Genomic DNA, 15,979 nt, shown 5'->3' with positions numbered 1-15,979 from the left:
AAAAAAGAAAAGTTGGGAGGAACAAAGAGTGCTGGGGTCTGAATACGGTTTGCCTCCTCCAGAGCACAGGCTGAAATTTCATTCCCACTGTGAGACAAGAAGGCAGACACGGAGCACAGTATTGGCGGTGGGGCTTCTCGGAGGCCATCAGGGTGACGCCTCCATGATTGAATGCCAGGACTTCCTAGCAAGAGGGAGACGGCACAGGGACACACAGCCACACCGGCGGCTCTCCCAGGTGACAGGCAATGTCAGGGACTATGCCGCAGGGAAGCTGCCATCATTTCCAGCATCTCAGTTCCGGAACTATGAGCCAAAGTGAACCTCTTTCCTCTGCAATTTACACACTCAGCGGCCCTGTGTGACTGGTGACAGAAAACAAACCAATGCTGGGCAGAACCAATCCCAGGAGGATTTTCACACCATTTTGTGCTAAATGTTAGGTGGCTATCAAAGACTAACGGGGCTCTGCCAAAGTCTACAAAGGCCACACAAAGGGAGACCAGATGGGGCAACAGAGCTCAAAGAATAAAACACTGTGCCACATAAAAAATGAGTTTACAAAAATGTCAAAGAGGAAGACCATATAAAGAAAGGGAAGGAAAGAAGGAAAAGGAACAGAGGGAACGGAGAAGGCAGACTGCACAAGAGCTGGCCTCACACAGCACCCTAAACTAACAAGCACAAACTCCTCATCTTGAAAATTGGCATTTTTAAAAGGAAAAGAAAATAAACATTTATCCTGTTTTTTTCTGTATGAAAATAGCATCTAAAAAAAATCACCAAGGGCAGGGTAGTGGTAAGGGTATAGAAAGATTTCATAAATATTTCACGTATTTCCTTATGAAAACACATTTGTGGGCATAATTTTTTCTGTTGACAATTATATTCTTTTCTTTTTCTGGTACCGGGTATTGAACTCGGGACCTTGCACTTGTGAGGCAGGCACCAGAACCACTGAGCTAAATCCTCGGCCCGACAATTATATTCTTCATATATGACAATCGGATCTACACAAGACAATAGAAATTTTCTGTAAAAATAAAAGCTCCTGGCCAGGTCCAATGATACATACCTATAATCCCAGCATTCTGAGAGGCTGAGGCAGGAAGATCACAAATTTAAGCCCAGCCTGGACAAGGTTTCCTTAAGGCAAAACCCTGCCCCAAAATTAAAGAAAATAAAAAGGTCTGTGGATGTAGCTGTGTGCAGGTCCTGGTTCAATCCCTGGTACCACAGAAAGAGAAAGAAAACTCAGGGCTGGGGATTTAGCTCAGTGGTTCCAGTGCCTGTCTCACAAGCACAAGGTCCCGAGTTCGATCCCCGGTAGCAAAAAAAAAAAGAAGGAAAGAAAACTCAAAGCAACAACTCACTGGCAACAAGCCCTATAGAGCATTCCTGTTAAAATGAACAGTCACAGGGGCCGGGGATGTAGCTCAGTGGTGCCGCCACCTGCCTCACAAGCACAAGGTCCCGAGTTCGATCCCGAGTACCAAAAAAAAAAGAACAGTCGTTAGACACCATGCTTACAAAAGATAAGCCTGAGATAGCCCCAGCCTGAAAGAATGTACACTATCAGAATAAGGAGGACACAGGAGAAACTTGAAAGAGTCCTTACCAGCCTAAGATAGGATGATCTCAGAATTAAAAAGAATTGCAAGATGATTTAAATGTGCTGTGAACACAAAAATCCCTAAGTTATACAAGTAGAGTGCTCTTCTGTATGTATAAAGAGTTTTTAAAAATAAGTTTGTACTGATATTCAAAACACAAAGCCAAACAACAGTAGCCACTGGAGAAGACTACAGCACAAACTCCTTACTCTAAACTGCGGATCTAGGGAAGGACCAAGCTGCACCCTGCCACTCCTGAAGAGCACTGGTTCTCAGAGTAACTAAACAGCCCTCGATAACGGGAGGTCTTTCTTTACAAATGCTTTCCAGATAACAAGTAAATAAATGAGAACGGATAAAATTAGAAAAACATAACTTTCTAATCGCTAGTAATATAACTGATTTAAAATATTCAATGGAAGAAATCACAGGCTAAAGACTGCTAGAAAACTACACTGGTGCTCAAATCCTTTCATGAAACAGTTACAAAACTGGGAAGAAAACAAACTTCACACAAAAACTAAAAGCAAGTCAGGTACAGTGTACATACCTGGTAGAGGCTGAGACAGGAGGATGGCAAGCTCAAAGCTAGCTTAAGAATACTGTGTGACCCAGTCTCAAAACAACGAAAAAAAAAAAAAAAAAAAAGAAAGAAAGAAAGAAAGAAAGAAAGAAAGAAAAAGAAAGCTAGCTAGCTAAAGGAAAATCAAAAAACCATTGAGAAAATCCTTGGGCCTGATTTAGCAAAAGCCTAAAAAGTATAAAAAGGAAGACTTTTTTTTAAAAATCCAAGTGCAAGTCTGTTGCTTAAAAATATTACAAAGAAAAATATTAACTTTACATAAGCATTGTTTTCTAGTAGGTTGGTGTATTTCATGTTGGAAACAGTGTAATGAATGGTACCTAGGTTTGTAGGACAGCATGTAAAAACATTTAACCTAGAGAAAGTAAAATATACACAAAAGCAAACTTGAAATCTACAAAGAAACACTTATGCTACAAAATTAAACATGGCAACTAAATAATTTATACATAAGGAAAGTTCTGATGAATGAAGAAGTCGGAAAGCAAAACTCTGTCTAAAGGGTGAAAAAATGTTTGAGCTAAGTTTCACAGAAGACAGAAACTCACTCTAATTTCCCATTAAAGCAAAGAAAATTCAGTAGAAAGTGTTCTTTAATGGCTACATGTAATTCTGTGATTAAAACCATACTAAGTAAAGTATATCCATCTAGATATGATGTGATAGAAAAGCATAATGAATATTTAAAAATTTTTAAAACCTCATCGCAGGACAAGACACATTGGAGTCCTCTCTCCTAGGGCTCTTTGAGCTGTCCTGACTGCCTCAGTGTCCTGAATCCATTCAAAACATCTCCCTTTCATGCTCACTGTAACTTTGGGGAAGAGCCAGGAGTCACATGGAGCCAGATCCGGTGACGACGGTAGATGAGAACGCAGGGCTGTGTTTTTAGGAGCCTGCTTTTCTGTTGGGTGGCGCTTGGCAGCAGCAGTCACTGTATTTTTTTTTTTTTTTTGGTACCAGGGATCGAACTCGGGACCTTGCGCTTGCGAGGAAGGCAGCAGAACCACTGAGCTAAATCCCCAGCTCACATTCACTGTATTTTTGATCACACCTCATGAAGACACAAAAGAGAGCTTCCAGAACTGCTTCAGAAAGTGGCAACAATGATGGGACAGGTAAGTCTGGAGCAAGGGGCGGGGTTTTGAGGGAAACTAATGGCAATGTGTCTAGTCTTGTGATAATCTTTAAATATTCACCACATATTTTGATCACCCCCTGTAGTCAGTCTTTAATCAAATAAGACCAAATGTCTGGAAAACCTTTGTAAACTAAGAAAGCATTCTTCATAGAACACTACTCCTAAAAGCAGGACATCTTTTCATTCAAATGGAACATGAGTTTTATAACTACAAACTTGTAACTTCTAAAAGATTCATTAAAGGACCAAAATATATAACAGATACTGTGAAAGAGGAAGAAAATGTTTAAATGGGAAGGGGCACAAGGGAGGGAGGAGAGGGAAAGGAAAGAAGGGAAAAGAAAACAATCAAGAAAAGAAAGATAAAATGAAAACAAAGCTCTTATAAATAAGAAGAGGAAGAGGACAAGAAGGGAGAGGAATGGGAAAAAATATGAATCAAGATATATCATGTACAGGTACAAATTTCATACAATGAATGTGATCATTATGTATATCTAAATTGTACAACAAAAACAAAATAAAATAAAATAAACATTTTAAGCTAAATTATAAAGTTGAGGCTGGGGATTTAGCTCAGTGGTTCCACCCCCTGCCTAGCAAGTGCAAGGACCCGAGTTCAATCCCTGGTACCAAAAAAAAAAAAATTATGAAGTTGAAATGAAACATAATTGTTTTTGAAAGGTCTTATGGAAAAACCACTTTCTTTAAAAAAAAATTTTAAAAAAGGAACAAGAAATTCTACACTTCAGAGGGCAAAACTGAGACAGTGCCTTTAATTCAATGCCCATGAGATTTCCCAACAGCTTACTTCCTGTATTTATCATTACTCTGTAGCAATTCATTAGGAACTTTTTTTTTCTTTGGTACTCCGGTCTTTGTGCTTTCCAGGCGGGCGGCGGAACCACTGAATGAAATCCCCGGCCCTACTGGGAACTTTTTAAGCCTCTACTAAAATGAACTGGTCTTCTTAGGCTATCACAGGGAATTTACTACCAACAAAAAAAAATTATAGAGCTGAATAAAGTTACTTTTTAAAACAAACTAGGTTTTATAAAACTTGGCGCAAGTCTATGCTACCAGAGCTGTGTCACCCACACGCCCTCTCCGCCCACAGACAAGACACCAGGACAGCATCAACACTGCGCCTGTCACAAGCTGAGAGCATGCCGACCTGGAAGATCATACTCCACCGAAGTTTGGAGCCCTCTGTGCTAAGATAAGGGACAAAACCCCAACTCGTTTCCGCGAGTACCTTGTGATGGCTGAAAAAATATCTCTGTTTCCTTTTTCTCCACATCTTCCTTATGTGGTTTATATCCTATAATGAAGTCTTCTTGAAACACATGAAGCAACTGGGTATTTGAGCCACACTACAAATACAAAAAGAAATGAAGTTTTCACCCTTGAAATTCCCTACCTCCCTAACATGCAGAAGAAATAAATCTCACGATTTTTATTCTCAATATACTAATAATTAGGGAGGAGGAAGAAAGCAACAGAAAAAAAAATCATTAAAACTATCCTGGTCAGAGAAAAACTGCTTTCCAAGATGTCACAGTCAATAGCAGGACAGAAAAGCTCTATCTAGTGCTTCTGCAAACATACAAACTAAACACAAAACACACGTAAGTGACCTGCCCAAAAGGAACAGTCCCAAGACTGGCTAGGGAGAGCTATGTTAACTGCAGAAGGCTCACCAGACCTACAGGTCTAGTAGCTTTTCCAATTCCACCAGAGAACAGCCACCAAAATGAAAACCCCACTCCCCTATGGGCTACATACTGGAAATTATGAGAGAAGCTCCTTACAGCCAGCGGGTGGCACAGAGCTGGGGAAACGTATTCACATGAGCAGTGGAGATCTCTGGAAGGCTGGACGAGTCATCACAGTCACCTGCTACACTACTAGCCCAAGAGTACAGACAATCCCAAACGGCCACTTAGAACCACAGAGGTGAACTGTGGTTCATAGTAAAGGCTGGATCCAAACAAACGCTTTCCACACAACTGTCAGGAGAGCTAGAAGGCCACCCCATGGATTTTAAGACAGGGAAGCAGGCTATGATTCCCTGGGCACTGGATGAACAATCTACAATCTACCATCTCAGAAAATTAAGAAAAACCAGCTTCCTCACACAGAAGGAGAAAAGAGCTGTAATATTAGGTTAAAAGTTATAGGGGAATTTTGTCTCTCTGGGTAAAAATATTTTTTAAAAATCTCTTTGTATCCATAATACAAAAGGTCACTTCCTCAGGGAAAAAGAACAAATAAAAAAAAAAGGAACGTTAATGTTTTCATGGGTACAGAAATAACAGAACACACTGGGAATAAACCAGATGAGTTAAACTTTACCACTGATAAACCCAGGTCATTCATCATAGATACCTGTGGTGTGTCACCCTTGTTTTAGGTTAAGGACGGGGAGGGGGTGAAGTAAGTATGAAGCAAAAAGAACGCTAAGTGACAGTGCATTACACTAGTATCCCATGGTACAGAATGAAGTCCAGGATGAATTTAACATCCAGGCCATTAAAAATTAAGGTATCTGGGAAAGAGGCCAAACCACACTTCCTTCAGGTCCCCATGGAGAAGAAAGAAAAACACATGGGCTAAGCTTAAAAGCCTGGAGCTTGGGGATAATACAGTTAAGGGTTACCTAGAAGGCATTAGTAATTTGTTACCAGGAACTGATGTGGTAAAAATGCTCTACATTGGTGGAAACAATTATATTTTCCCCAACACAATGTGCAAGGCACTATGGAAAAATTATGACATAACTCTATACTGGCTTTTAAATACAGTTGGCTCTTTCTTCATTTCTTTAACAAATTTAGTAACTTCTACATCGATGTAATCTTTCTGAGTATTTAAGTGATTATGTTACTTCTATTCCTTAGTCCAGACAGGCTCCTGAAGAAAAAAATACCCCGAGGGCTAAAGGGTTTTACACCCTCCCTACAGGGAGAAAGGTTCCCTTCTTTGCCAAGTAAGAGCTAGGGAGGGGGCACTGACGACATCGAGGGCTGTGATGGGGCATAAATATGTACTTCAGGGCCTACTTTCATCGGTACCCAACCCAGGTGGAAGGAGCCAACCCTGAGGGCTACAGCCATGCCCAGTCTTAGTAACACACTCCGGCAGGTGTACAGCTGCAGGCAGGGGCAGTCTCCCTGACCCAACCAGATTCCTTTACAAGGAAAGAAGGACACAGATGCATTTCTAAGTCATTCATAGATTTTAACTGTAGGAATCAACAGAAGATGGCTGTGTTCAGTATCGAATGATAATTATTCAGGGACTGAAAAATACCATGCATATACACCACTCTGGGACAGTGCACTAATATTATCAATTCCCAAGCATGCTTTTACCTGGTCAGTTATCGCATCAAGTTCAATAATGCAGCCAGGTCGGGCAGTAGACTGCTGGCTCACAATATTAAACACTTCTCCAATAAGTTTCTGTAAATAAAAAAACACAAAATGTTAGTGAACAAATCTGTGTCAAATCAAATTTATAGTGGCTATGATATTCATATCACAATGCAGCTCAGACATTCAAGTCCCTCCCAAATAGTCACTGATCAACAATGGCAATTCATTCAAAAACCTACTTCAACTTTCTATACTCATTCATATTTTCAAAGTTAATTATGAAGTGAGAAAATCTGACGGTGCTTACACAGTCTATACCCTGAAGACATCTCATCCTTCAAGAGGCTGTCTTCCTTTCTGCCCGGCTGGGCACCCAGGGGCCCTGACTGAGGGTCCAGCCCAAGGCCTAACTTCGGGGTCCAGATGCGCACCCCCCAGGTGATGGCAGGGCCACGGGGCTCTGCTCCTTGGGTGAGAGTGACGCTCACAAGGGCCCCAAAGCTCCTCCGCTCCTCAGGACCACATGTCCTGCCCTCTCAGGACAGCCCAAGTGAGAATGCACCACCACTCAGTCTGTGCGTCTTTCTGTCAGCACAGCACAGGAACAGCGTTTTTAATGTCACTCTGCCTCAAAAACCACATTTTCAGTGATCACAGCACACAAAATTAATCTGTATGTAGCCTCTTGTGATTTGCCTGAAAACTCATTTCTTTTTGTGCTTCAAATATTGTTCTTTATAGCAAATTTTAATAATGAAACAACTAAAAATACAGGGATTTAAGGTACGACTGTGCCTTCGGCCTATTTGTGCTTCACTGATCATGGAGGGCTGTTTAATTCAGAGTCAGTAACTGCAGGTATAACTAGGATACATTGTGCCTTCAGCCATTTTAATTTATTTTTTTCAGTTTATTTTATTTTATTTTTACTTTATTAAAATACTGAGTTTATTTCACATGTTTATTTTTGTCTCCCCACCATCTCCATGTCTGACCACCACTACTACTATGTGCTATCATAACATTCCGTACATACTTAAAACCAAGCAAAGGGTGGAGTTCCATCTTTAAAAACTAAACAGGCATTTTGGACAGCACATTCTTGGCAATGGAACCTGGACAACATTTATCAACAGTAGGGAAAGTTCTCACTTTGCATTATAAAAAGGAAAGCCAGATATCAACTGTTACAGAAATGAAATAAGAAGGAAAATTTTAACAAACTGTTTAAATTGTTTTCTTAAAGAGACTCCTCCACTGCCAAAGATCTTGAACAGCCTCCTGGTCAGTCACCCAGAAGCAATTCTCCACATAACTGATGAACTTGGCTTCCACTTTGGGAAGAGAACCACCCTTTTCTATACTTGCTTACATTTTTTGCTTTAATAGCTTCTACAGAACTAGGTGCTTTGGGTGTTTTAGGAGTCTTTTCTTGTTTTTTGAAGGATTCTTGACCTTTTGATCTTGGTGTTGATGATTTTGAGTCTTTTCCATTCTGGTTTGATTTTTGTGCATTTTTGGCTGGAGTATCTCATATCGATTTTTTCACTGGTGCTTTCTCTTCAACTTCCTCATCATCGTCATCATCATCTTCATCATCATCTTCAGCAGCAGCTAGCTTTACTCTTTTCTGTGGAACCTTGCTACCATTTCCAGGGGCAGATCGCTTTGCAGATACACTTAAGAGTTTTACATCTCTTCCTTCTCATCATCTGATATTGCATCTGCCTCCACAGTCAACAAGTGCTGTTCACTAATACGCACAGGCCCTGAACCACACCTCAACCTTAAGACAACAGGTGGTAAAAAAAAAAAGACAACAGGTGGTGTAATTTCAAAGCCCCCAAGGGAAACCGCTGGCTGTACAGACATTTTCAAAGTTGCCAGTGTTACTTTAATTGGACTGCCTTCATAATTCATTGCCTCTGCTTCCACAATGTGCAATTCATCCTTTGCACCAGCCCCTAAACTGATCATTCTTAATGACAACTGGTGCTCATTTTCATCATTATCCACCTTAAAGTGATAATCTTTGTCAGCCTTTAGTTAGTTCATAACTGAAAAGATAGTTCTGGGGCCTCAGGGGGCTCATGTCCCTATCCATCGAATCTTCCATGGAGTGGTGGCACGCATGTAGGTGGGAGAGAACGCCAACGGAAATAAACAGCTACTGCCTCCAGGGAACAGACACACAGGACGGAATCATGGCAGGGTTTCAGTTTATTTTATTAGTGCATAATGCAGTACATAATGATGACATCCTTTGTGGGGAGCTGGTACATGTACATAAGACATCTCAATTCTTTTTTTCATCCTCTTTCCCTTCCCTTCCTCCCCCCTGCATCTCTTGGTCCCCTTCTATCTATCTTTTATTTTGTTCTCTATAATTTGGGTTTCTCATATATTTAAGTTTGTGTGTCTAGTTTATTTCACTTAACCATTATGATCTCAAGGGACAACCATTTTCCTATAAATGATTACAATTTATCCTTCTTCATGGAAGAATAATATGCCATTGTGTGTAAATTCCACTTTTTCTTTATCCATTTATCTGTTGGTGGACATTCAGGCTACTTCCAAGATTTAGCTACTATGAATTGTGCTACTATAAACATGGGTATGCATGTATCACTGTAATACAATGTCTTTAACTCCTTTGGGAAAATACCAAGAAGGGGAACATCTAGGTCAAATGGAATCTCTAGTTTTAGTTTTTTGAGGAATCTCCACATTGATTTCCATAGTGGTTATACTAGCTTACGTTTCCATCAACAGTGTAGAAGGGCTCCTTTTTGCCTACAGCTGCACCAGCATTTCTTATTCTGATTTCCTGATGGCCATTCTTCCTAGAGTAAGATGACATCTCAGTGTTATTTTAATTTGCACTTCTTTAATGGCCAAACATTTTTTCATGTATTTATTGGCCATTTGTACTATTTCTTCTGAGAAGTGTCTATTCATTTCAGTTGCCATTTTTAGATTGGGTCTTTACAGGGGCCAGGGGTTTAGCTCAGTGGTTCTGGTGCCTGCCTCAAAAGTGTAAGGTCCCAAGTTCGATCCCCGGTACCAAAAAAAAAAAAATAGATTGGGTCTTTTATTTTGGGGATCTAATTTTTTGAGTTCTTTTACGTATTCTAGGTATCAGTCCTCTGTCCAAGGAATGGCTGGCAATTTTTTTTTCCCATTCTGTCAGTTGTCTCCTCATTCTGTTATTTCCTTTGCTATACAGTTTTTTAAATGTGCTAGGATCCCATTTATTGATTCTGTATTATCTCGTGCGCCATTGGGTTCTGTTTAGAAATCCTTGCCTACGCCTATGTCTTCTAGAGTTTTACCTATTTTATCTTCCAGTATGTTAAGTGTTTCAATTCCAACATCTAGATCTTTGATGCATTTTGATTTTAGTTTAGTACATGGTGAGATATATGGGTCTAGACTAAGTCTTCTGCATGTGGACAGCCAACTTTCCCAGCACCATTTATTAAAGAGGCTGTCTTTCCTCCAGTATATTTTTTTCTCCTCCAATGTATGTTTTTGGCCCCTTTGTCTAAAGCCAGATGGTTCAATGTGCCTACGGTTGTTTCTGCATCCTCTATTTTATTCCACTGATCCTAATGTGTGTTTCTGTGTCTGTACCATGCTGGTTTTATCACTGTAGCTTTGTAGTATAACTTCAAGTCCAGGACTGTGAAGCCTCCTGCTTCACTCCTGTTGCCCAGGATTGCTTTTGCACTACTGATCAACTTACATAATGTTTAAATTAATTACAGAATTATAATAACGTGTATAACTTGACAAATATAAGTGCAGAAGCAAATGCAATTGGCTCTTGCGGTGGTGGACATGGCTGATAAAAGCTCAGTCTCCACAGCAAGGTGGCCAGGCTCCAGCCTTGCTCTGCCGTCACTCCCTGACCACAGCTGCGCCAGTCTTGCCTCTTGGTACTCCAGGTTCCTTAGTGGAAGTTCGAGCAATAATATTAGTTACTGAGTTCAGCAATTAGAAGGGTGTCTGATACACAGCAATTACTAGGTAAGAGCTTGCTATTTTTATTATTAAGGCTATAACTCAACTTGTGGACTCCACAAGGCCTGGTAACTGCTTTTTAGGAGCATCAGTCTTGCGTCTTCCAGGACACATAGTAAATGCAGAGCGCTGGAGGCCTCCCCTACCCAATACAGCAGCTATCACATACCACACATACACACTTACATATATCCCCTACAGGAGGATGCCCTGAGGGAAGGGCACCTAGTATGTGCACATTTATTCTTTCATGTGCTATAGCTTATACATTGGGGTTCTCAATAAAAGTTACAGATTGAATAAACTGGTAAGTTAATGAATGAAAACAAGTGAATCACTAGACTGCTCCTGCCTCGTCACCCTAACTCGTGTCTCCAAACTTCAGTTCTCCCTTACTGAGCCACATGGCCTGGATGACATCACCCAAGCACTTGCTGAATGAACGGTGCTGGGCAATCCATCGTCACTGGGCAGATTCTCAAGCCTGTTCTAGGCAACAAAACAACTCCATCTTCAATATTTCAGATGGAATAAAAGACCTTAGCATTGAAATAGGGATAGTGTAATATACTTGTCTTCATAAACAGGTTGCTAAACATAAACTTCTTCCTGATGACTGAGGGTGATGTCTGTGATTCATTCTCCTTAATGGCTGTTCAGGTATAATGACTTCTAGTACTACTCTTGTTCTAATAAATCCCAAACTTATACTGGGACCTCATGTGGAACCCTAGGAATTTATTTCCAGTTGCCTGTAAAACAGTTATCAAATCCACGCTCAGGGATCTGAGATCACAGCCACCTCACACTCAATGTGGCCCAAGTGTAAGTCATCATGAAACCCTCGCACATGTCTTGCCCTGCCAGTACAGCCACCATCACGAGCCAGACCCTCAGACGCATCGCGCTGAGCCCATGCTCTCCTCACACTCAAGCAGCTACATGGCCTGCTCTTCTCCGTCTCAGCACCTAACAAACCCCCTCCACCCACGCCTGCTCCCCGTGGCTGGCTGACCTGAACAGATCCCTTTCCATCCCCATGCTGCCAGTACATACCAACTGCACCTCAGCCTGCAATGTAATCACTTGATTTCCTCCCCCAAAACCCGCAGTGACACCTACATCTACCTCTCTGCCTACAGAATAAAATTCAAATCTCTTCCATATCTGGTATAGGAAAATAAGAAAGAAATGTCAGCCCTTTCTCAGCATTACCAAAAATCTCATTTCTTAATGGTGCTAGGGATTGAACCCAGGGCCTCCTGTATGCCAGGCAAGTGCTCTACCACCAGGTCACAACCCCAGCCCACTGAAAATCTAACTTGAGAAATAGGAAAGCATGTGACAGTTTCTTGCTACACTGACTCACAATTAGAAGAAGTAACGAGGAGAACGGCTGCTGTAACTTACAAGACAGTGAAAGAATGAGCAGAAATAATGGGAACTTGATAGGAAGCAATCATGACATCTTAGGAGTCTAAGGCTCTCTCAGTACTTTGCATTATCATTCTATAATTTATTTAAATATTATAAGTTGATCAATGGTGCAAACGCAATCCTGGGCAACAGGAGCGAAGCAGGAGGCACCACAGTCTAAGGAAGAAGATGAGGCATCAAGGGTGGTGTGTGATTACCTGCTAAGCAGATGATACTAGAGGCGTTTATAATTTAGAAGAGAATAATCTGATTAAGGCAGGCATAGGCAGGTGTTGAGAGGTTTTTATTTTTTGGTTTTTTGTGGCAGTAGGGATTGAACCCACAGTCTCTGCACAGAGCCACACCCTCAGCTCTTTTTGAATCCTTTTTCTTTTTTCTTTCCTAAGTCACTAAGTTGCCCAGGCTGGGCTGGAGCTTGTGATCCTCCTGCCTCAGCCTCCCAAAGTGCTGGGACTGTAGGTGTGTGCCACCACATCTGGCTAGCTTTTTTCTTCCTGTTAACAATTTTATTTTCTCCAAGGTAATAAGAATTGTATATAAATGACAGTAGGCCCTTGCCTCTTCATTTTTTATCTAAATAAAAGATGCTTCTCAAGGAAAAAAAAGTCATGTACATAAAGGACTAATTCTCACTTCCTCATCTACTTGGAACTAGTAGTTGTGCCACAGAACCAGGAAATAGGCTGTGGTAAACTGGAAGAGGTACACACGCTGCTGTTACCATTTTACTAGCAAACCACCTACCAGGCAATGCAGCAACTGATGGGCACTTTGCATGCACACTGCCCTGAGCAGAGATCTTGTTAGCTCCTCCATGTTTATTACATTCTTCAATCACATCATCCTTCATCTCTGTGTCCCATCCAGCTTCCTCTTCTGTTTGAGGAGAGAGTTGGAAACACTGTGCTGCAAGAGGTTGCAGAGGCAGCTGCAGCTAAAGCTGAAGCTTCAGTTGGCCAGGAAAGTCATATTTGCAAATCTGCCACAGCACCAAAATCAAAGAGCCACTCATTTGTAAAGCCTGCTGTCCAGCTGCTGGAATCTGCAAACCAGGACCTTCTGCAAGTCTAGCCATTAACTGGAGACGACCAGTTGTTCCCAAGTCAATTCCAGTCCTTTCCAGTTCATCACTGTCCAAAAATGAACTAGCACTAGAAGCATCTGCATATTCAGTAACATGACAAACTTCCACTGGCCTTTCTGCTACTTCAGATCCATTAAGCTGTTCCAAAGTCTTCTTGGCACATTCTGAGTCAGGAAATGTAATGAATCCATACCCCCTACTTGGACCCACATCACTAAACATCATGAACTGGATACTGTCGATCCTTCCAAAAGGCTCAAGTACCCCTGATGCGTATCTTCAGCTACATTACAGCAATGAGCCCATGCAAAGCCACACAGGTCCAGTGCTCCCCTTCTGTATATTGTGTGCCACTGCTGCACCTGTTTCCTCTGCCTGTGATGCTTGAGCTATGAGGCTCTCCTAAAACTTGTTGGCCAGTTAACCCAATCCTGGAGGCACTGAACTAACACCAACAAACTCCACAGAAGTAATTCCTTTGGACCATCTTAAATTTCTATCAGAAGTCATCCTCACAAACCTTTCCTACTGTAGAGAAAAACTCTTCCAAATCTCTTGGTCGAATTCTTGTTGCCAGCTGCATGCAAAAACATGTCCTTGACTCTCTTTCCTCGGGAGTTAGATTACCAATAAGTCCCCTCACGGGGCTCTTGTCTTTTCTGAACAGACTTTTGATTCAAGAATGCTGTCTGCTGAATTTGATGCTATGAGGCAACCCAATCTTTCCTCGGTGGCAGTCACATTGTGGTCCTGCGTGGAGACTTCTGCACCAGCCTCAGAATCTGCAATTTCCCCTTCTTGAGCAGCTCCCTCTCCTTTCTTTGAGTCTGCTTCCCTTCACAGTTTTTGCTTTTTTTCCGGCCTCTATCTCTACTTAGCTTTCTTTCCTTACTTTCGCTTCTCTCTCATTTTTGATTTTGACTTCTGTTCTTGCTTTTTCCCTCTTTTTGCTACATTCTTGACTGTTAGCACTGCTCAACTTGTTCTCATCCATGACCCTATTTCTGCCTAAGCCCCAGGTGGACCTGCTAGCAGCCAGTCATTATCAATCTCCTGTGACTGAGGCCATTCCTGAGATCTTCACCCATTTACATCGGAGGGTTGGGACTGTAAGAGCTTGATGCCACCTCTGTCTCACATCTCACACTGGAATCAAGAGGGAATTCATGGGAGTAGAGGTGAGATGTCATTAGATAAATCCTTTTGAAAGGAGTCCCAGGCACCGCTTCAATAGCAGTATTGTCTGCCATTCTCTAAACACCTGTGCAGGTTTTCGGGCACCTGTAGTGCTCTTATTCGGAAAGTCAGCTACAGCCCCCGCTGTGGCTACTGTGAAGCCCCAGCCCCTTCATAGATTATAGGCTGCAAAGGTAGATAACCCTAAACAAATCCAAGAGAAACACTGCAATTAGAGCAGCCTGCAGAGAAGAGCAGGGTGGAGGCTTTAGCAGCCAAGGATCCACCCCTGCGACAGCGTCAGCAAGCTCCCTGAAATGGCAGTTGCTGCCTCCTGGTACTCATATTCACACACACACACACACACACACACACACACACACACACACACACACACAAGGGTGGTCTGTTCTTGAGAATAAGATTTAGAAAGACGAGACTTTTTGCCTGAGTGAGAGAATGGCTTGAAAGTAAGTGTGGACGCCAGGAAATACATACGTAAAGTTTGTTCCAGAGACAGAAAACCGGACCGGGGATTTAGCTCAGTGGTTCCACCACCTGCCTTGCAAGTGCAAGGTCCTGAGTTTGATCCTCAGTACCAAAAAAAAGTGCACCGAAAACCATTTGGATTGTGGCAGAGAGAAAGTCTAGAAAAGTCACATCACAGCACTGGTGTTGGAAGAGCCAGGCCTTTAAAATCACCAGTCTAACAGGGTCTGATGCTTTGTCCCCTTCACTACGCTGCTGCCGATTTGTCATCCAGCCACCACCGAGGGAACCCCTCTAAAAGCACATGATTCTGTCTCTGGGTTACTTCCACTATTAAAGTGAAATTTAATTTGTTTTCCACAAGCCTAGTACCCCTTGCATCCAAGACCACCTCAGATATGTGAAGACAGTTCTCTTGTGATCCCTAAACCTTTTGGCACAGGCCAAATCCACTCCCAGGGCCCTTGCCCATCAGTTTAACTGGGTTACACTGGACCTAAACTGTTTTTTAACATTTTATTAATAATTTCCCTTCTCGACTAAATTAAGAGCTCCTTATAGACAAGCACTAAAATTTATATCCTGTGTCCTTGACACATCTAGGGGTGCACAGACACTCAAATATAGTATTTGGTATTCAATCCTGGAAATACTTTTGTTAGAATAGTTGTTTTATAGAGACATTTTTATAGGTAAATGGAAAATTCACCATTTAATCTACATATTAGATAATATATATGACTTCCAGTGTAGCTATAAAACTATCAGGATGAGATACTGCCACCCCCTGATAACTTCAGGATTTTTTTAAAAGAAAACTTGACCTTAGAAAACTTCAGATTTTTCCAACCTAAACATACAGCTTGGTAAAGATGCCTTAAAAACCTCTTTTGAGGGCCGGGGATTTAGCTCAGTGGTTTTGCCGCCTGCTGCGCAAGCACAAGGACCCAAGCTCGATCCCCGGTACCAAAAAAAAGGTCTCTTTGGAGGGCTGGGGATTTAGCTCAGTGGCACCACACCTGCCTCACAAGTGCAAGGTCCTGAGTTCAATCC

General features: G+C 41.8%; 1 protein-coding gene and 2 pseudogenes across 5 annotated transcripts in view; all 3 read right to left on the bottom strand.

Annotated features, from left to right (window-relative positions):
* The window catches only part of Dmxl2 (Dmx like 2), a 141,566-nt gene that overhangs the window by 50,442 nt on the left and 75,145 nt on the right, over window positions 1-15,979 (bottom strand). For all 5 annotated transcript variants that reach the window (XM_004835407.4, XM_004835409.4, XM_021261156.2 and 2 more), the window contains 2 exons: window positions 6,712-6,801; window positions 4,593-4,710 (listed from right to left, as the gene is read on the bottom strand). In XM_004835407.4, coding sequence (XP_004835464.2) covers window positions 4,593-4,710; window positions 6,712-6,801 — 208 coding nt within the window. The remainder of the gene's footprint in view (window positions 1-4,592; window positions 4,711-6,711; window positions 6,802-15,979) is intronic.
* Window positions 8,246-8,830, bottom strand: LOC106009889 (nucleophosmin pseudogene; annotated as a pseudogene).
* Window positions 12,815-13,844, bottom strand: LOC106009888 (RNA-binding protein 39 pseudogene; annotated as a pseudogene).

The sequence above is a fragment of the Heterocephalus glaber genome, unplaced genomic scaffold (assembly GCF_053883595.1).
Source record: "Heterocephalus glaber isolate CG9 unplaced genomic scaffold, H.glaber_assembly_v1.0 deba00000122, whole genome shotgun sequence".
NCBI lineage: Eukaryota > Metazoa > Chordata > Mammalia > Rodentia > Bathyergidae > Heterocephalus > Heterocephalus glaber.
The sequence above is the reverse complement of the archived record's forward strand: the minus strand, read 5'-3'. Positions and strand labels throughout refer to the sequence as shown.